This window comes from Balearica regulorum, chromosome 11 (assembly GCF_011004875.1).
Source record: "Balearica regulorum gibbericeps isolate bBalReg1 chromosome 11, bBalReg1.pri, whole genome shotgun sequence".
Taxonomy (NCBI): domain Eukaryota; kingdom Metazoa; phylum Chordata; class Aves; order Gruiformes; family Gruidae; genus Balearica; species Balearica regulorum.
Genome location: NC_046194.1, coordinates 1,565,276 through 1,586,607, shown reverse-complemented (window position 1 = coordinate 1,586,607; position 21,332 = coordinate 1,565,276). Strand labels below are relative to the sequence as shown.

Sequence of the window (21,332 nt, the reverse complement as noted above, 5' to 3'; positions counted from 1 at the left end):
CCTCCGGCAGAAAACCGAAGCTCGATGGATGCACTTACCTACTCCCCTCTGAGCAACAGCTGTCCATGTGGCTTCAGTTATTCCGGAGCAGCCGCTCCGAAACAGCGCTCGCGAGAAACCCCCTGCGCAGAGAAGCCCTCGGCAAATATCAAAGAAAGATGCGACAGATCACGAAAGCCGAGGGCGATACCCAACGCTCGCCTAGCTGGCTGCGACGGAGCTCTCGGGCTCGGCTGAGCAAGGAAAGCTCTGGAATAACGCGAGGAAGACCCTGCTGAGAGGGATGAGGCTATGGCATAGCCAAAAAAACGGACGCAGAGGTGGCTCTGCTGCCCAAACGGTGATGGGGGAATTAAGAAAACCAGCAGAAGGCAGCCCACAGCAGCGATACCCTTCTCCTGACAGCCCAGGTGCCGGCGGACACGTTTCCCGTCGCCCGGCCAAGCTCCTTTCCTTTATTACAATAAGCTCCCGGAGCCGCAGGCTGGGGGACAAACTCCGCTGAAGGACAAAGACCCCGGTGAGCAGAGCGGCGATGGAGCGGGCAGAGGGCCGCCCGTCCCAAAGCAGGGGTTAAAAGCTGGGGCTTCTTCCTGCCATTTCCAGCGCATAATCCCTTGCGTTAGTTGCTAGAGACGCCTCCCTCCCAGTTCTTCGCTGACTATATTGTCTCACCAGGCAGAGGAGCATGAACTCATCGTGGTTTCCCAATCCTGACCAGGGGCTCCGCGAGCTACTGGCAATACATATAATAAGTTATTATGCAAATAAAAACTGGACTCAGCCAAGTGAAATATGCTGGCTCTTACAGTCCCATCTGCATCACAGCAAGGATCTCAATGAACTTTAAAATACTTATTGTCACCACAATGGGCAATATTATATTCTAGTTTGGATCTGTTCCTTCAGAGCATTAGCTCTCATTTGTAGATATTTTTAGATTTTCCTATCCCACTCCTCATTATGAAACACTGAGCTGCAGATTGATTTATTTCTTAAAAGCAAGTTGCTGTTTTCCCAATAACAGATTTAACAAATTTGTTCCACCTGTTCAGTTATGCTTCCAATGTCTTTTTTGTGGTTTCATTGAAGTTTTTTTTAATCCAAACCTCAAAGACTCCAAACTCAGCATTAAAAGACAAGCTCAGCATCATCACTACCACTCACAATTCAAATGCTGCTCCAAATTACTGCAAGCTTTCATTTGTAAGTCGATACAGACAGCAAGATTAGTAAGCTTAATGGCTGTGGGCACAAACACACGCTCTTCGGAGGGCATTCTCCTACTGTAAATCCTACCTCTGCAGCGCGCGGGGGCTCGCTGCGTTACCCTCAGCATCTTCCCCCCATCACCTCGGCTAACCTTAGCCGCCGATTACGGATGGAGAGCTATTAAAAAAAAAAAGTAAATAATCCTATACATGTTCATCAGAGTCCCTCAAGTCCAGGGTTTTTCATCGCTTTATCGCACCGGCGAGGGTCAGACACCGGGATAGGGAGCCCTGGGAAAGGCGACGGCGTACGGGAGACCTCTCGGGCTGGAGGTGATGGATCCGGGGCCATAAACACCTCCCTTTTATTCCAAGGTGCACGGCTGTGATCCGAGAAAAGCTCGGTGCTGTGATATTTCGTTAACGTAACGACAAGCAGCTTTCTTGCGCACCCAGCTCACTGAGGAACTTGACGGGTTAAACGTTAACAACAGCAGATGGACGGTCACCTTACCGGCAAGAAGTCGTCCTTACGGGAACTCCTCGTAACTAGGACGGTAATTAGCGTTCCCAAACCTCTACGGCCAGTCCAGATAATTGCCAATTCTGAAACAGCTTGAAATATGAGCAGGGAACGACAGGAAAATCCAATGCGCTCAGCCTTTCACGTAAGAGCACAATCGCATCCTGATAATCATTAAGGATAAAGATTAATTATCTTGGGATTTTAAAAGAAGTAAAAGTTGAACCTAGGGAATTCTTTGCTATCGGGTATCACTACAGTCAAGAGCTTCAGATAATTACGGGAAATACTCAGGCATTTGGGTAACACGAACACACAAAAGTAACAAAAGACGGCACCAAATTAGAAAGCGATAGATAGAAGCACTCATTCTTCAACATCCAAGAGACATCCTAGCTGTGAATGGAAAGAAGCAGTTTACCAAAAGCCAAATTATTTCATAACAGGCCAATTCTCTTTACAGCTCTCCCCAGACTCGCCGGTCCTGGCTCCATCACGCCGGCTGCACCCCTGGGCCAGCCCCACATCTCCAGCACGTCGCTCCAGCCCCAGCCTGGACCACACGCTGCTTCACCGAGCGCTCCAGACTCGGCTGCGCTCCTCCCCATCTGCCCTAGTATATTCTTCCCTCCAGACCTGTTGGTTAACACCTTGCCTGCGGGTCTGCTGGTGGGTCCTCAAGCAGGTAACGATGCCACCAACGACGGACCATAGGGGAACAGGTCACCTGAAAGCGAGCACCCAGGACGAAACCCGTACCGAGCCCGCACCACCCTGGCCGGGGTCAGAAGCAGCACGATGCCTTACGGCAGTGCTGGTGGGAAGGATCTTTGGGGGGACTCCTCAAGAGAAGATGCTCACCGACAGCAGGGCGGCTTTAACCGCCGTCAAGGAACGAAGAGTCCCTCCTGATGGCTGAAGCTCCAGAAGAAGGGAATCCACCCCCGCGCTGGACTTCTCCCAGCAGCAGAAGGCAGGCAGGGTGCCGAGGACACCAGGGCACTGACAAATTTACCCTTGAATTGAAGAAACGGGACTCAGCTGCTGCTCCAAAAGACCCAACATAATACTTTTAAGAATAGTTCATTTGCTTAAACAATAACTTATTTTCACATAGCTTTGATTCACAAATGACCATGTAAGTCCAAGTCTTAGAAGAATAATTTTTAGATTTCCAAAATCATTCCTCAGCAAACATTTAAGAAGCAACATTTAACTGCAGCAATTTATTGGCAGAACATGTGAGTGCACAGGTGTGCACAAGAGCCGGCCAAAGAATTCTGCTTAATTTATGTGCAAACAGTTATGTTATGGAGATATTGCAGGGGGAAAAAAGGAAAAAAAAAAAAAAGAGAGAGAGAAAACTAGGATCCTGTAAGAAATAACCCAAGTTTTTTCAATCTGAAAATGTCGGCGTTGTGCAATGATAGCAGAAACCTGAGAATAATCTTCCTCATTCTTAGCATGAGACTGAGAAAAAGCAAAATATTTTTATTCACCAAAGGGATCCTCAAAGTGGAAAACATACACAGAGACATGTTTCCAACTGGGTAGCATGAAAATGTTAAACTTAATCCAGTTTTAACCTAAAGCAAATTTTTCAGAGTATCTGAGGCTTGCTACGAACAAAGTCATGCTCTAGAGACTGAACCAAGGCTTGCCTCTGCGCCCCTCGAGGACCCACGACCCAACCTCCCCATACGTAAATTTGCAAAAAAAAAAAAGTTTCATTCTCCTTGCAGCTATTTACAAACACAGACAAGTGCTCCAAAAGCTAAAGCGAAGATCCTGCAAACCTCGCTGCCCGCTCTCCTTCGGCGGCACCGGGACACGGTCAGCACGCCACGGCATCTCCTGAGGCTGCACCTCACCTCGGGTACAGGTCTTTGTGGTCCTCACCAAAATTGGTTTGAATTTGGGGGGGGGCGGGAGGCGGGGGGAAGAAAGATTTCTACAAAATTCTGCTGCACTAACAGAAAAAGTGATTTTTGGGGGGCGGATGCAGCCTGAGGGTCAACCGACTCCCGTTGAAAGTCATTTCGTCGGGGTCTCGGAGAAAGGAGGGAACAGGAGAATAGCAAAAGGGAAATCCTGCCACAGACATAAATTTGCACATGCACTCACTTGCTTTTACCCAACAATTTCTCCCCAGCCGCCGCTCGGCGTAGCCGTTACCGATTGAGTGACAGCTTTACAGGCCTGAAAGCTATTTTGTGTAGGGAATCAACAGCGCGACACAGCCCGCGCGGTCCAGACACGAGCCCTGAACGCCGAATGGTACACAGAGCTGTCAACATGCTTCACTGATATAATCAACTGAAAATGTATAGTGCTGCCTGGAAAAAATATCCACCCCGCCAGATTACATGCTCCGCTGCCTCCAACTGAACAAAAACAGTTTTGAAGCGTGCCAAAGTTCGAGAACTTTCAAAATATTAGTTAGTTGCTGCAAAACAGATCCAGGCTGGCCAGAAGAGCAGCAGGTAATACCATACTGTGGATAAAAAGAGAAGAATACCCACAAAAGTAGACAAACCTTGACAAAAGTGGACAATGTCTAAGAGATTTAACAGCTCCACCAAGAAGCCAACTTGTCTTTCTTTGCTTTTTTAAATGTTTATTTTGCTCAGAGGTTCACTCAGAGGGATAAGAGGCACCAGCCTACGGGTCTCAAACCGACAGTGTGCACCAAGGCTCAGCACCGCTCAGAATTACCCCTCCGGCCACCACAGTGGGTGAACCCTCCCACGATGACACTGCCGGACCTCTCTCCAGTCCTGGAGGCGGAGCTGACAACCCAACCTGCCATCATTCCCACCCAACCCTCAATCCATTGCTTCTTGACTTTCTTCAACAAGATGCTGGAAGATGCAGTGAAGTCCAACGTGCCATCGAAGCCTCCTTACGAGCAAAGCCCAACTCTGCTGATCTTCCGCAGATGCAGCAACCAGCACTTCCTAAACAGATTGACACCTCTGTCTTCCCCACAGACTGCAACCTTGGCTGACCATTTTGAGAAAAACACAACTGTTGTGGATGAAGGGCCCAAACTCAGCCCAAACCAACCACCGATTCATTATTTCTGAAACGAGTGGCATAATTCATTGTACCTACAGCTAAAACTGAGCACTATGCAAGACTGTCTATCCTTCCTGCAACTCAAGCTGTCAAACACACATCATCACTAGCTTTCAGTCAACCTACACCAACACAGCTTCCTACACCAGCTCTTCCTAAACCACTCACTTTAAATTGCTCATTAAGGTGTGAAAGCCATTAATACATCGAGCCCAGCTATATCAACCAGCCTAAGAACCACCACAACAGCAGCTGCCTGGGACACAGGACCAACAGGACATCGCTTACAACACGGACAATCTCTTCAATCTCTAAACCACTGGTTAACCACCATAAAATTTCCCCACGAAAGTCCAAGATATGAAAATCCAGAGTATTGGCCTTAGAAAAACTAACAACCAGAAAAAAAAAACCCCAAGAAATTGCCCTGGGTTTTGTTACTGTTGTTACATTGCAGGCACCCATCAGCCCGACACGAGGTCCCCCAGGAGCCAACCAAAGGAACCACGGGGCTGGGCTGTCCAGCTCACCCCACGCATCCACTTGCTCTTTGTCAGACTGCTCCCCGGAGCACAATTAATCTCTGTTTTTCCTTCACAACCAAACTCTTTATTAGCATGAACGTTTAATTTAGGTCCATTTGGGGGCAAGAGCAAAACTAAAGACCGGGGAAGAAGAATTTCTGGAGGAGCAGTAACTCCCAACTCAATTTTGGAGACGTAAGGCATATTTCACGTTGAGATGTCAGTTACTAACATCTAACACCAACAGTGTCATTTGCCCTTCAGCTAGAAGAAAGGCATGTAAGCAACCCTAACCAAACTGAAATTTCCCCATTGCAAAGCATTTCTGCCAGGAATCACAATCTGAGTGTCATGTTTCTCCTGCCCTTCTTCGTACAATAACCCTCTGCGTCCGCCCTTAGACACAAGGCTTTGTTACTCGGTACGACGCATGCCAGCGTCGAGGGAGCATCCCAGACTCCGTCCGGACCAACTTCAATGGCAGTGCCTTTCTGTACCATATAAAATGATGGTGAAATAAAGGGGACCAGCCAGATCCGGACTAACGATACCCCGCTTTATAACCTGAATGATTATTACTGACTTCTCAGAGTGCCCCCGTTCATTACAAACGCACTTTTTGCTTCATTCTCCGAACAAGCGAAGGGACCAGGATGGACGAGGTGGCAGAGGAGCGCGTGCCATGGCAGCCCACCTCCTCCCAGCAACGTTTAAGCCCGATTCCAGTCCCAGCACAAGGTGACGCTGCGAAGCCCCGGCGGGGCCGGGTGGCTTTTCGGGTGGCATTTCCATAGCACCCCCAGCACACGTCCCCGCAGGACGGGCTGCACAAGCTGCTCCCCTCCGCCCTCCCCCCTTTTCCAAACTCCCTCTTTTACTGTCCAAAACAAATGCTTATTTTTAGTTGTTTCTAAACCCCTGCTTTGCCCGCCTCTAACAGCCTCATGGACTGAAGTGAAAAAGCATAACTCAAAACCCTTCAATTCCGGTGTTTTTAAAACTCTATCTCACTATACTTGGCCTCGCTCTAGTTAACCACTAAAAGCCAAGTAGTCAAACAAAGAGCAAAAAAAATCACTTGTTATCTTGAAGCTGCATCTGCTCACAAAACCTACAGTGGGGTTTTTTTTTTGGTCGCTATTGTTCTCAAGGTTTGGGCTGTTTGAGAAAGCGTGCTTAACGATAACAAAATTGCTAGGTAAATATGTCAGCGAAACCTTCCCTGTCAGCCGTAGCCTTGGGGTGTGATTTCTGTTCACGACATAAAAATTTTTGCTATTTGCCAGATTTCAGATAGCAAACTTGGATCCCCTGGAAGATACCTGGCGTTGCTCGTGTACACCAGCAGCAGGAATAGTTAACTCCTCGAGTACCGGATCCAGACAAGTAGCTTGAAGCCACACAGGACCTTCACCGGGACCCGACGGACAGTTTAACTTCCCCAACAAACCCCATCGACTATCGGGATCACAATTATCACTTATATAAAATCAGTTTGCCAGCATCTTCAGACTTGGGAAGAAGAAATGGTTTCGAGTCAGGAGGGACCAACAGCAGAGAAGCTCATGGTCCGCAAGGTGGGGGGACACCAGCCCGGGGGTCTCTGGAGGTTCTCCTCTGAGCCCAACTGCACCCACCTGCGTGCAACGGGGCTCAGAAGCCCCAAAGTCTTCATTAAATGGGAACGAGCTAGTTAATATTTCCGCCAAAATCCCCCCTTTGAATGCTTTGGTCCAATATTTATGTACCAGAGGAGAACTCCTCAAGTTTTTCTCAGCTTGACGTGACCCTCAGCCCCCACCTCCACAACGGGTTTGCGGAGGGACCCAACGGCCCTGGCGTGGGCTGTCCCCAACCGGGGGGGACCGCGAGGACGGAGGGAAGGGGACGGGGTTTGGCTGAGCGAGGGGAAGCATCACGAGGCACCGAGACACCCTAACCTCCACATCGCTTCCAAACAGCCCGGTTATTGTGAAAAGCAAGAGAAAGGCAGACCGGCAAACTAGGGAGGAAAGAGTTGACAGTTATTTGCTGTATCCAGCGTAATTTTCTTTGGCAAATCCAGACGGTTGTTAGAAATGTGCGCCAGACGCCTGGATCGGCAGAGCTGAGCCTGCAAGAGCAACACTTTGTATTTAACACTTGAAGACCTCAACTTCCGAGAGCTCATCCCACCATTTCATACCAGCCGGCGCACGAAGACAGCACATATGGAACCGACTAAAGGCGCTTGTTGCAGCGCCTATAAATTGTCCAAGCCTCGCAGCCGCACATAAGAGTGCTAACAACAACTGTGCAGTACACATTTGTTTGAAGTCGGATCCTGCTTTTATTAGGGGCGTGCTGCTTTCCTCTTCAGAGCCGTGCACCGGCTGCTGCTCCCCGCTACGTGACTTTGCTGCCGGCTGGGACATTTGCAGCGATGGGCGATGCCGAGGTAGCAGGGTGCAGCCGGGGATCCCAGCCCGGCTCCCGGTGCGGAGCACCAGCGGCACGGCACTACAGGCCTTTCCCCGCCCCGCCGTGCCTGCCACCGGTGCTGAGCCTGGAACGAGAACCAGCCCCCGCACCGGCACGCACAGGCGATGTGCGGGATAGAGCCCAGAGCTTTGCAGTGCTGGATTCGCTATGGGGTCCCTAGGGATTAAAAACCACCAGCATCCCTGTGAGTACTGAGCGTAGAGCCTCTCTCCATCTCCTAAGGAAAATCCACCCTACGAGCAAAAGGTTTGGTGTTCGACATCGATCCGGTGTCCTGCCAGACGCAGAGGCCAAGCACAGCTGAGCAAGGTTAGTGCTGGGCCTCCGGAGGCTCAGCTAGAGGCTTCAGTCAAAGGACTTTTCCTGCACACGTTCCCTTCTTCTGCTTCGAACAAGGCTCAGCATCGTTACTGCTGACGAATGAGCTTGAATCCCGTCACGGCGTCAGTAAAAGCAGAGTCCAGCTGTGACTTACTGCATCTTTTGCTTAAGAAAAATGAGAGAACGCTCATTCCTGAAAAGGTAGCTAGCCTAGAAGAAAAGCACGCAGAAGGGAAGAGGTTTGTGTGCGTTTTCTTTCGACAAGGGAAGGTCTCCATGCTCCCGCGAGCTCTGCTACCCAAACACCTTGTCCACTAGCAGCGCTCCTGGGATTCCCACGCTTACGGTACCAGAGACAAACCAAAGCAAACCCCCACCAAACCCTCCCAAATCCCAAGCAATCCCAGGACAGCGCTCAGGTGATGCAAGGTTTTCCCAGAACAGTAATTCAACAGCGACAGAAGCAGCACCAGAACAAAGCGATTCGGGGTTACTCGGTCTCACGCAGCAGGCCAGCTGGATTTTTCTTCTCCTTCCAAAACCAAAAGAAAACCCCAAAAACCCCCAAAGCAGCAGCCAGCAGAACCTGCTTCTAGCCACGTCTGGGAAAGCGCAGAGGCCACCTCGCCCCTGCCCGGGCTGAGGGCAGCGAGCGCCGGCACAGCGAGCCGCCGGGATGCTCTTCCCACCAGGAACACCCCAGGACACCCAGCCCTCCCCAGCCACGGCCCCATGAGACACCCGCTACCCGCGGCACACATCTCGGGAAGCACAAGTCACCCAGGACTGCTTTTTTTTTTAAAGAAAGAAAAAAAAAGCCAAAACATTGGAGTGCCTCATTTTTCTCCTAGCAGTTATTGCAGCAGCAGGATTGAGCCTCACTGGGGTGGTGCTGCACGTCCAGCCCATCCTGCGCCTTAAAGCCCATCACTGCCACATCAGAAACGTTTTCCTGTGGAAGCGTGTCAGAGCTCTGGCACACGAACCTCAGCGCAGAAAATCCCTTTTCCCCTCCTGTACCTGCCCTTTGCTACCATCAGAGCCTGGAAAACTGCAGGAACGCTGCGAAAATCACTGATCCCTACATCTGAGTTCAGATCTCTCACGTGTGGTTTACTCATACGTTTGGGCTTTCAAAATTAACTTCCACGACTTGCAAACCCAGAGGGGCTTCGGGAAGGGACGCGGAGGGGTCGGCAGCCACCAAAGAGGACCGGCGAGGATCCCACCGCGCTGCCAGAGGAGCTGGAATTAAAGCAGAGCATCACCAGTAAAACAGCGGCACTTTCCTCAAACCCACTCTGTTGGATACCGCCAAGTTCTGCCCATCCGGGGATCTGTGCACGAGCCGTACTCTGAGTTACAACAATTCCTTTCAATGACAGAAGAAATGGAAGAAAATGCTGAGTCGGCGATAAAGATGTTGCTAAAATGATAGAATAATCCTTTAAAAGTGATAATTAACGTCTTTACCTTCCCCCGCACGTAGAAAAGGTCTCCTTTCGATCTTCAGAAGAGAAGGTCTCCCTCAGTTTACTCCAATGGCACACAGAGCAAATCCAGCTCCGGGTAGGAGCCGTGCGTGGCGCTCCCCAGCCGGGATCTTCCCGGCAAGAGTTAACACCGCACGCCCGGCAAGCGCCAACAAGCCCATCCATAGCTCCAAGGCAGCCAACGCACTAATTTACTTCATTATCACTAAAAAGATACTAACAGCTGCAGTTGAAAACCAACTATTTTCTTTATGGGTTTCCATCCTGCTCTCTAGATACACCTCATCAGCTGCACATCCAGCAAGTCCTATTTTGACCTGATTTTTTTCCGCCATAGGGTATGTTTTACGGGAAAGTATGAGAATTAAAGCTCTCCAGGCAGAAAAGCCACCCCTCCTAACTCCTGCTGCCCCAGATTTCTTAAATCCCAGCGAGACTCCGGGTAAACACACCAACGGGCAGACTGGTGGCACCCTGCAACTGCAGTGAAAAATAAAAATCTCATTTTTGAGTCTGAACTGTTTAGTTCTCTCAGTGTCAGCAACAGTTCCAGCTATCAGCTTTAAATGATTTATCCTATGGGAAAATAAAAAAAAAACCAAAAAAGCGCTGGTTGAGGTTAGCAGTAGCTCAGCAACTTACTTGCGAGGCTGAAGGAAATAATTGCTCCAAAATTATTTCCTGGATTAATTGCACTGAGCCCAGCACACGGAGAAGATGGGAAGGATCACACAGAGTCTGTTCAGGCCATCAGCGCCTGCCCCATGAAGTATCCGCAGCCCCACGCTCCCTTCCCTGGGAAACCCGGGAAAAGCCGCTGGCGCTTCACGGATGAGAAAATAAAAGGAAGAATTCAAAGATTTATGGTTTTTTTTCTTCTCTTTTCTGCTAGACAAGGTACATCTTCTCGCCCTTAAAGCTAATCAGGTATTTGCTGTGTATCTGGATGCGTGATGTTATTTTTTTTTAACCCCCATTTTCCTGCTCCAGCACCTACCGTCAGGAGCGCTGGTCTCCTCTTTTTTTTCCTGTTGCAAGCGCTTGGTATCATTTACCCATAAAAAAACCCCCACGCGTGCAGACCTATAGAGCAATGCTGACCTTAACGGGGATGGAGAACGCTGAATAAAACAACTGAGCGGCCGAAAGCCAAGGGATCGCCCTTCTACCTGCAAGGCTCATTCCTGGGGGCGGCACGGCTGACGGCGGGGCTCTGGCTGGGAGACCCCCCGGGGCAGCGGCGGGGGGCTGCGAGGGAGCGGAGGAGACGCTCTCCTAGAAGGAACGCCAACGCTGCCCTCCTGAAAATAAGCAATGGAAAATGGAGAAGAGGTAAGAGAATAAAACCTTGACTACGAAGCGTGATGAGGTTTAGCGAGGGAGCAGCACGCAGGAGCAGCACCCAGCTTAACCGTCACGGGGCAACCAGAAACGCCGCAAGACATCCCGGAGCGGGGCCAGGAGCATCAGTGCTGGTCCCAGCATGGAGCCGGAGCCGCCACGGACGTGGCTCAGCCTTGGCCACGGTGCAGACCACAACCCCGACGCAGCCACTGCTTCCACCCGTATAATTTACCATTAGAAACCTGTTAGGTGCTCCGAGGTGGACTTTACTTCAAGTGCTGGCTTAAGAAACTTTCTCGCTCTCTTCCCCCTTGCTCTGTGCCTCAAGGTTTAAAGCACAGCGGTGGCACGAATTGCAAAGAGGGATTAAAGGCAGACAAAGGCTGCGGGCGGGGGCCGGGGCTGCAGCAGCACGGCATTGCCGCAGGGCAGCAGGTACGTACCCCCCGCTCGGGCTGCGAAGGCTCGGGGAGCCCTGGGACACCGCGGGCATCGCGGAGAGGTACGCGCACCAGAGACAAGGGCCTGATCTTGCAAAGCCACGTTTGCCGCCGCTTCCGCGGCTGGCCCGAATTTAGCCCACGCTTGGGCCAAACTAGAGGCAGCTCTGCCCGGCGGGGCAGGGAGGGTGAGAGCCTTCCCCCCCGCTCTTCCTCCTCCCGCACCTGCAACCAGCCAGCGGGTACCAGCCGCCCCATCAAAGCCCCGCTGCTGCTGCAGAGCCATGCAACGCAACAACAGGCAGTGACCGTGACCCCGTGCAACACACCACCTCGCCACGCAACACCCGCTGCAACCCCGCGTCGAGCAACCCCTGCAAAGCCACGCGACGTCGTGCTGCTTAACGCTCACTGCTGCAAAGCCACGCAGCACAAGACCACACTGCGCAACGCCCGCTGCTGCACCCCCGTGCCGTGCAACACCCGCCGCTGCAAAGCCATGCAACGCAACCCCACACCATGCAATGCAACATCCACACCATGCAACACCCGCCGCTGCAAAGCCATGCAATGCAACGTCCACACCATGCAACACAACATCCACCACGGCATCATGCCCGCTGCTGCAAAGCCATGCAATGCAACGTCCACCATGGCATCACGCCCGCCGCTGCAAAGCCATGCAATGCAACCCCACACCATGCAACGCCCGCCGCTGCAAAGCCATGCAACGTAACGTCCACACCATGCAACACAACGTCCACCACGGCATCATGCCCGCTGCTGCAAAGCCATGCAACGTAACGTCCACACCATGCAACACAACATCCACCACGGCATCATGCCCGCTGCTGCAAAGCCATGCAATGCAACGTCCACCATGGCATCACGCCCGCCGCTGCAAAGCCATGCAATGCAACCCCACACCATGCAACGCCCGCCGCTGCAAAGCCATGCAACGTAACGTCCACACCATGCAACACAACGTCCACCACGGCATCATGCCCGCTGCTGCAAAGCCATGCAACGTAACGTCCACACCATGCAACACAACATCCACCACGGCATCATGCCCGCTGCTGCAAAGCCATGCAATGCAACGTCCACCATGGCATCACGCCCGCCGCTGCAAAGCCATGCAATGCAGCCCCACACCATGCAACGCCCGCCGCTGCAAAGCCATGCAACGTAACGTCCACACCATGCAACACAACGTCCACCACGGCATCATGCCCGCTGCTGCAAAGCCATGCAACGTAACGTCCACACCACGCAACACAACATCCACCACGGCATCATGCCCGCTGCTGCAAAGCCATGCAACGCAACCCCACACCATGCAACGCCTGCTGCTGCAAAGCCATGCAACGCAACGTCCACACCATGCAACGCAACGTCCACACCATGCAACGCAACGTCCACCATGGCATCATGCCCGCTGCTCCAAAGCCATGCAATGCAACGTCCACGCAATGCAACTCCCGCTGCTGCAAAGCCATGCAACGCAACCCCACACCATGCAACGCCCGCCGCTGCAAAGCCATGCAATGCAACGCCTGCCGCTGGCATCCCACAATTTTCTCAGCACATTTAAGTCTCCTGAAATGAATCCAACCAAGAAGAAAGCGCCGGAGGCCGGGGTTCAGCTTTGCACGGTATTCCTCCTTACCACGGCACACGCAAGGAGGCACAGCGCGCAGAGCTAAATCGCTTGCAGATTTACGTATCGCTGCAAGTCGCCGGCCCGCTCCTCCTGCTGCGAGAGCCAGCGCCGAGGAAGCGCCGATCGATACCGGAGACCGACAAGCTGCAGCCGAGGTGCAGCTTCAGCAGGAGGATGCTGGCACTTGCCATGTGGAATACATTACAGCACTGGCATTTCATCAATACAATCTTGCATATTTAGTACTTTGCACTTACAACAGAATTTTATTTGGGCTGATGGAAAGAGCTCATTTTAATATCCACCCATCTGTGAGTAATTATTGCTGTTATAGTAGCGTTCAGGCCCAACTGGCATCAGCACCATCAGCACACAAAACCAGCGCGTTTCCCCAAGAGCTTAACAAGAGAGCACTTAACAACTGCAACATGTAAAAGTCTAGGCAAGAGTTTTATTTTCCTCTCCTATAAAGACAGTTAACTATTTTAAAATTGCATCCAAATCTCACTGTAATTTTGTAGTTGTGCACAATGAATTCTGACAGATTACACATCTTCAGAGACACGCTTACCACTTACTCCCTGCACGGCGCTGACTTAGCGCTTCGCGTTCACAAAAACCCCTCGGCCTCTCGCGTACGGGTTACCTTGCGCAGCCAGACACCTCTAAAACTAACATCCTCTTCAAGTGTTGAAAGATATTAAAATATAAAGTCATTAACATATAATAAGACTGGAACGAGAGCTTCGCACGCTCCGAAGCTCTCAAGGGTTGGCTTCCAGTCAAGAAAAATATATTGGATTAGTAGGAGTGCAAAATCGGGATAGTGCGCAGTTTAATTAGCATTACAAGATACTACATGTGTATGGAAGAGCAGAGAAGATTTATAGTATTATGTGGTAAGAAAAATAATGTTAAAAGGTTAGAATAATATCGGTTTGATAAAGCACTATGTACTCCGAGGTTAAGCGAAAGATAACTCTGGAATGCCACTGAGCGTTCTTAAAAACACGGGTTTGAGCGTTTGCCAGTCAGCTCATCGCAAAATTGTGGAAAAACCCCACAACTTTGGTCACGTGTCAGCCCAACACTTACTTGGGCAACAACAACCTTCTCCATCAAGGAATTCAATAAATGCCGATAAAGAGTCCCGAGTCCTTGCACAAACTTGCAATATTTATCCTTCGTGGAACAGGCAGAAAATACAAATACAGAAAATACAGCGGCCAGCTCAGCTCTGGGAGGGGAGGTGGGGGCAGAGCCCCGAGCAGCCCGGCGCGGAAGGGAGCCCCGTGCTCCACGTCCACCCCCCGCCCAGCAAGGGCTGCCCTGGTCGGCCGCACGCTTCTTTGCTCGCTTAATTCTTCCGATAGCACCGACGCTCTGTGCGCTGCTACGCGCTGCCACCCGCACCCACTCCTCCCCGTGCAGGCAGGATGCTGGGGCCGACCCTGCCTCAATGGACGCGTTATTCCCGCGTTATTCCTGCATTATTCCCATTTTTCTGTTTCCGACACAACATCAGCATCCCCACATTCCTCCATGAGCTCCCGAGCATCACTGAATTAATTTCTTCCTTGACCCTTCTCCGCTTTCCCTCTGCTTTTGGCTGGAAAAATTACTCTTTCCTTTTGCACTCCCGCAGTTATTTTCCAGAATCGGTCGTGTCCCCCCGCCCCCAGCTTCATTCCGGGGCACCCGAGCACAGAGGGCAGCGCCCGCCGGCCCCGGAGCAGGGCTGCCTGCGCTCCCCCCCGGCTGACACAAGCTTCAAGACAACAGTTGCAAAATAAATTCCGTGTTTTCCAACCGCCTCTTCTCTCCTACACGTGAGATTTTCCTCCTCCTACCTGCTCACTACTCTCACCAGCATCCCCAGCACTTTTGAGGGTTTCCCCAGCGAGACGTGCCCGCAGCCGACCTGCGCCGGAGACCCCAGAGCCGCAGCTATTGACAGTTTCCCCCTTTTCCAAAGGGAAATTCCGAAGCTCCTGAACACCTCGGGAGCGGTGACATCCCACCGCACACGACACGGCGTCCGTCTCGCCTCCTCGGTGCAGGCACCCAAGCAGCACCGTAAATCTCTGCAGACGAGCAGAAGGTGCCTAAAGCAGCGCGGTCTCGGCACAGGGTCCCCGGCCGGGCAGCTCCCACGCGGCCGAAGGAGACGGTTCCTCGGCACGCCGGGAGCTGAACCCACGGCACACGCACGGACGCACCTCAAACCCTCCGGGCAAAGCTCACACCGCACTTAATTTTCCAATTAACGCGGCGTACCCGGCAGTCACCACCCTTGTCCTGACGCTCTGCGCCATTTTCTTTTTAAAGGGAGCTGATGGATTCGCGCCAGGTTACGCACAGAATATTCACAGGCATAGTAGCAGAAATATGTTTTCTATTTGATGTCGGGCAACGCCGCTGCAGCCCCCTCTCGCCGGCACAGACCCCAAACCTCAGGCAGCCTCAGGAATGTTATCCGCTCTGCCGAGGGATGCGAATGAAGGTTACCAGAGCCCCGACGTGCGATTAGCCAGACAGCGCACCGCGGTCTCCCTTTATTGCCCTTGCAAGAGCTTCCTTCAGCTGCAACCAAGACCACCAAGCGTAATTCGAGGGAAAACCCACCGACAAACGCATCCCAAAACACCATCTTCCTTCTGCTCCGCAGCCCGCCCGCACGGACCCGGGATCAGAAGTCACGAAATCCCAAAGCACGAGCCCTGACCAGGTATTCCAAGGCTTGCGCCTCGCAGGGATGCTGCTTTCCGAGGAGGCTGATGCTGGAGCAGCGTTTCCAACAAAACCCTCTGCTCAAAGCTCTCAGCGCGCTGTCGGGTCTCAGCTCTTCCCCGATCCATCTCGGGATGCGGGAACCAGACAAGCGTCGCGGGGATGAACGCACGTGGATGAGCTGGAGGCGTGCTCGGGGAGGGAGAAGACTCTGGAGCGGCATTAATGCCTTTTAGACTCTGACAGCGTGTTGTGCAAATCGCACCCGAACGCTGTCTTTTAGTCCGGAGCTGGAATTGAGAAGAAAGGGCAAAATAACTGCACTTTCACCTTCGCGGGGCAAAAGACAGCAAGGAGCACTAACACCCTCCTGCTCTTACACTAGGATCGGTCTTGCCCAGAAGTTCTGGCCAACCTTCCAAACGCCATTTCAGCACAGAGCTACTCACGCTATTATTATTATATTTATTATGCAAAACGTTATTTTGAGAAACACCGTACAATCATTTTGAGAACAGACGGCAGCAAGTACCTGGCCACAATTCCCTATTTTCGGTCAGGGCCCTCGGGTGGCAGAGAACGGACAACAGGGCAAGTGTGACAACGCGACGTCCGCCTGTCCTCTACGACCAACGGCCCTTGCCCACGGCCAGTTAGAGGCCAACACGCCACAACCCTTCTCCGGGTGAAATAATTGTGAAAAAAAAACAACAAACAAAACAAAACAGGTGAAAAACCCTTCTCCATCCAAATAATTCACCAAGAATGACTCCACCACAGCATCCAGACCAGAAACAGGGAAAAACCTGTATATCACTCCCTAAATCTTTTCCTGCCTCCCCCTCAAGTAAAGCCAGTTACTCATTTTTACTAAATCTAACAAAAAGCAGCGTGCGTATCTCAGTCGCACGCTCTCGCTATATTTCTTTATCCGTGACTACCAGCAAAATACTACTTTGCCTCTAAAGCTTTATTCCTATAAATTCCTTATCAAAAGAGCGAGCAGGCTTTTAGAAATCAGAGACAAATTAAGGTGGCCGTGTACCCCTTAACGACCGCTGGAACAGGAGGACCCCGACTGCGGCTTCAGGAGATGGAGGGATACGGGTGGGAAGGGAAGAAAAAGGAACAGTCAGGGGATTTATACTCGTTGCTTTGGTGGAATTAAAAAATACTGGCAGGAAAGCAATGATAGTGCCAGGAACGCTGGTGTAAGCGCTAGTCAAAAGCAAGTACATCCCTCGTTAAAAAGACGCGAGGTGGAGATGTAGGAACGGACGCCTTTGGTGGGGATGGTACCCAAATTCCTGCTCAGCACATTTTTTCGGATGACTCGGCAGCCCCTCGTCCCCCCCCCCCGACCAGCCGCAAGCGCCTCCACAATTAGTTTGATCTGACGTATCTGATGAATATTTGATCCGAGGCCAAGAAGCAGACTTTGGCAACTTTTAAGCCCGTCTCGGGACACTCACAAGGGCGTGCGCTTTGCCCAGCGTTTGCAAAAAACCAAGTTTTTGCAGAAACGTAGCGCAACACGGACGTGCTCGGAGAAAAAGCACGGAGGCGATGCTCCGTGAGTCTCAATGTTGCAAGGACGATTTTTTTTGACAACAAAACACAATCTAGTTTAGGCATAAAATATTTTAACGAGCTGCGCGTAGTACCCTGCTGCCAGTTCTCCACCAGCAGAGTCATTAGCGAAGCGCCTACCGAACGCTAACGGACACAGGCGCAGAATCGCTTTTGCGTGCCGCAGGATCCATCTGCAGGATGGATCGTTGTTTTGATTTGATGCCATGGGTCAGGTACCACCGCGGTACCACGGTCACCACTCCCCAGGTCCGCTCTCGCACCTCGGAGGGGACAGCACGAGCAAACTTCTCCTCTCGACGCCGAGCCGGCGATGCAACGCCCGGCAGCTTCTGGGACAAAGATGTGAACTGCGACGCCTCAACCTTTGCCATGAAAAATTGCCCTTGTATCCTAAATGAGTTACATATTTGAATACCCTGTAAGATAGGGAAGCGGGGCGTTATCGAGCTGCCAAATCTCACTCCTGTCATGAGGTCATTTCTGGAAAGCGGCCAGGTGAGATTTCTGCCAAAATCTCGGCACTGACCATCGCTCCCCGTCCTTCCCCCCGCTCCTCTGCCTCCTGCCTCAGGTCAGGAAGGGGAGGGGGGGGAAAGGGTCAAGGAAAGGAGTATTTATTTATTTATTTTTTTTTAATATCAGCTCGTACAGTCCCAATACACGCGGTCATTACTCGACCTCCTTACTGGGAACGCTTCGCACAGCTCAACGCGGCGGAAGGAGCGTTTGAGGGCTCACAGCACCGCCTTTATCGGGATGCTGGGTCCCCTCAGCGCACCCCGACTCCGACCGCTCCCCCGCCGCTTCCTGGGAGAGAGATGCCATTGATCACATCGCTTGAAGTAATTATTTAGTAATTTCTGCTTAATTTATGTAAGCATCTGTCTCCTGACACACGTGGACGGGACCCCGCTTTGGGTTTACCAGCGGCGCAGCTTGGCTGCTACGGGTTGGAAAGCAGCTAGGAACCCCCCCCCAGCCTGAAGGTTTTAACCTTGCTGACGATAACTTTTGAAATAAAGCTGTTTGTTTGCAAATAGTTCCTTTAATCACAGAAGGGATCCATCCGCAGCACCTCGGGAGACAGAAGGTGGCTGGTTTTAGCTGCTCGTAGGCTCAAGCAAATGGCGAGGCAGAAGAGTCAGTGAGAAGCAGGAGAGCAGCGCTACTACAAATAATATTAATTACGCGTTGTCACAGCACCAGTTTCCAAACAGAGCGCCGTCGGTGCCAGCACTCGGGCTGCGAGCCGCACGCTGCCCAGGAAGCTCAGCATTTCACATGCCCTTACTACGAGGAAACTGCCTCTCACAATCAACTGCTTCAATATGTCCGAAAGAATTTTTCGTCTTACGCCCGGCAGACCAGATGTAAAATAAAGAAATAAATAATTAGCGTTACCTTATCTGGAGTATGTCAGCTGTAGCGAGCGACGCTTGGATCTTCATATGCATCCAGAGACAAATTATCTAACGCTGTAATTTATGAATGCCTCAACTATTTACCCTGCTATTTCACTAGAGAAAGAAGAGCTCTGAAGACTAAGCAGATCCAGCACGATAACACGAAAGGAACTTCAGCCACATGCTATTACAAGACAACCTAAGAATTCAAACACGACACCAAGCCGCTCCGACTCACTTTACGTTCGCACCGCTTCAGGACCAAAGGGGGGAAAAAAAAAAAAAGCGATGACCAGATAGCACGGCTTCGCTCCGGTCCAACGCTTACTTAGATTTTATTATCGGAAGCTGCAGAATCCAAATACCCGCTGGAAGGCGCGAGCCCGGCTTTCCCGGGAGCAGCCGAGGCCGGCGCAGCGGAACTGCTGCCCGCTGCCAAGCGGGAGGAAGAGTTTCCAAACTCCCAGCTTTATCAAAGCTATTTTTGTCCTTCTCCCCCCCCACACACACTGATAACCAGCAAGGCAAGGACTGCCGGGCGCTGCGGCAGGGCTGTGCATCTCCGCTCCCCCCCCCGACCCGCAGGACCCCGCCGGGACCCCCCAGCGAAGCCACCCAGCACCTTCGGGGAACGGGCCATCCGCTTGCGAGGCTCGAAGGGGAGGAAACTCCTTCCTCCAGCTTATCCTGCTTGCAGCGAGGTTTCGTGCCTGGAAAAAATGATCTAAGTTTGTGAGCGGAGGCCCCAGCTCCGCTCCTGCTCTCCCAGAGGCTCTCGGGACAGGCGAGCCCCTCCGGGCACCACCGCTCCCAGGGGCTCCGTACCCCGGCGAGGAAAACCGGAGGCAGAAGCCGACCTGTCCTGCCCAGCTCACACGTAGAAGCTGCTGGAAGGGGGCACGCCGAGCCATCACCGAAAAGGCTGGTGCACCTTGGTGGAGGGGTGGGGCCCCCCCCCCCCCAAAAAAAAAAAAATTCAAATACTCAAACCCGCCCCAGGAGCAGAGAGACAAGCGCAGGGAACAGGATTTGCCCCACAAACCGAGGAGGGCAGGAGGAGCGGGGTTAAGGCTGAGCCGTGCCCAGCTGCGGTACCGCCCGCCCGGAGCAGACCCCCACCGACGGCGGAGCAACGCCCGGGGCAGAGGCGCTGCCTCCCGCTCTCTGTCCCGGCGAGCCCGGGGTGTCGGGAGCGGAGCCGATAGCGCGGGCTGTCACGACGGAGCGCCCGGGAAGCGGCGGGCGGCAGGTGGAGCGCGGGCGGCCCCCGGCAGCCCCGCCGAGACCCCCGCAGCACCGGCTCCCCCTTCGCGCTTTCCAGCCACGGAAAAGGAAACTAAGCGCGCTCCAAATTTAACTCCGAGCTTGGGGCTGTTTTCCCCCTTTTTCTAAATAAACACAAGCGAGGGGTGGGTTTTTGTTTTTGTTTTGTTTTGGGGGTGTTTTTTTTTAAAAGCGCCTACGGGAGCGGGACGGCCCGAAACCGCATCCGCGGGCGGAGGGATGGAGCCAACACCGCCGGGGTGCCCGGGGCGGGGGGCAGGGTGGGGTGCGCGGGGCTCCGTGACAAGTGCGGTCCCGCCCGGCCGGGACCCCCCCCCCCCCCCTCCCGCCCGCCCGCCCCCCGCCCGGCACCCACCTGCTGGCGCCGCTCCGCGCCCTCGCTTGGCCGCTGCGGGCGGCCGGCGGCCGGGGAGCCCGGGGCTGCCGCCGTACCGTCCCGACGCGGCGGGGCGGCGGGCTGCGGGCCGCGGTCGCGGCGGAGCTCGGAGCGCAGCTCCAGGTAGCAGCCCAGCGTCAGGACGTGCAGCGCCAGCGACAACGCGAAGAAACCGAGGAAGAGCCGCCAGCTCCCGCCGCCGCCGCCGCCGCCGCAGGCGCAGCCACCGCGGGGCGCCGCCGCCGCCGCCTCCCCCCTGCGCTCCGCACCCATGGCCGGCGGTACGGAGCGGCGAGGCGCCGAGCCGCTACTGCTCCATGCTCGGCCGGGGCGCGCCGTGCCGCCGCGGGGCTGCGCGGCCGGGGCCGCCTCAGCGCCCCGCCAGTGGGCGTGGCTTCGGGAGGGGCGGGGCCGGGGCGGGGCCAACGCGCGCCAGAGCCCCGCCCCGGTGCGGGCAGGTCCGGCCGCCGCCGGCTGCGGCCCCGCGGGAGGAGCACGGCCGGGACGGACGGACGGACGGGTGGATGGACGGACGGACGGACGGACGTCCGCAGATGTGGCAGGGGTTGTCACGTCTGCAGCCGCCGCCACCGCTCCTCCGGGCAGCCTTTACTTCGTAATCGCGTTACACGCCTCTGGATGAAGGTGCGGTGTCTTGGCGGGAGGTGCTGAGCATGCCGAGAGCTCCCAGGGGATGGGATGTGCGTCGCAGGAGCAAAAGCCCATCGAGGGGCACGAAATGCCCAGGCGTAGCCCTCGGTTCAGGCAGTGCCCGCGCTGCACGCCGTACGCCGCATCTCCCACTCTCAGGCATCCTCTGCCAGCCTGCGGCAAGGCCGGGTTAGCCGTACCCCTGCTCCGGTCCAGC

General features: G+C 53.5%; 2 protein-coding genes across 6 annotated transcripts in view; one reads left to right on the top strand and one right to left on the bottom strand.

Annotated features, from left to right (window-relative positions):
• LOC104641987 (transcription initiation factor TFIID subunit 9) overlaps window positions 1–8,390 on the top strand; it is a 189,992-nt gene extending 181,602 nt beyond the window's left edge. The window contains exon 8 of the transcript XR_012837199.1: window positions 8,378–8,390. The gene's annotated coding sequence lies outside the window, so the exon portion shown is untranslated. The remainder of the gene's footprint in view (window positions 1–8,377) is intronic.
• Window positions 1–20,824, bottom strand: part of EDA (ectodysplasin A) — an 81,479-nt gene extending 60,655 nt beyond the window's left edge. For all 5 annotated transcript variants that reach the window (XR_012837198.1, XM_075763008.1, XM_075763009.1 and 2 more), the window contains exon 1: window positions 20,444–20,824. Coding sequence is in view for 4 of the 5 variants with exons in the window: in XM_075763008.1 (XP_075619123.1) it covers window positions 20,444–20,737 (294 nt within the window). In the remaining variant the exon portion in view is untranslated. The remainder of the gene's footprint in view (window positions 1–20,443) is intronic.
• Window positions 20,825–21,332: the final 508 nt, after the last annotated feature.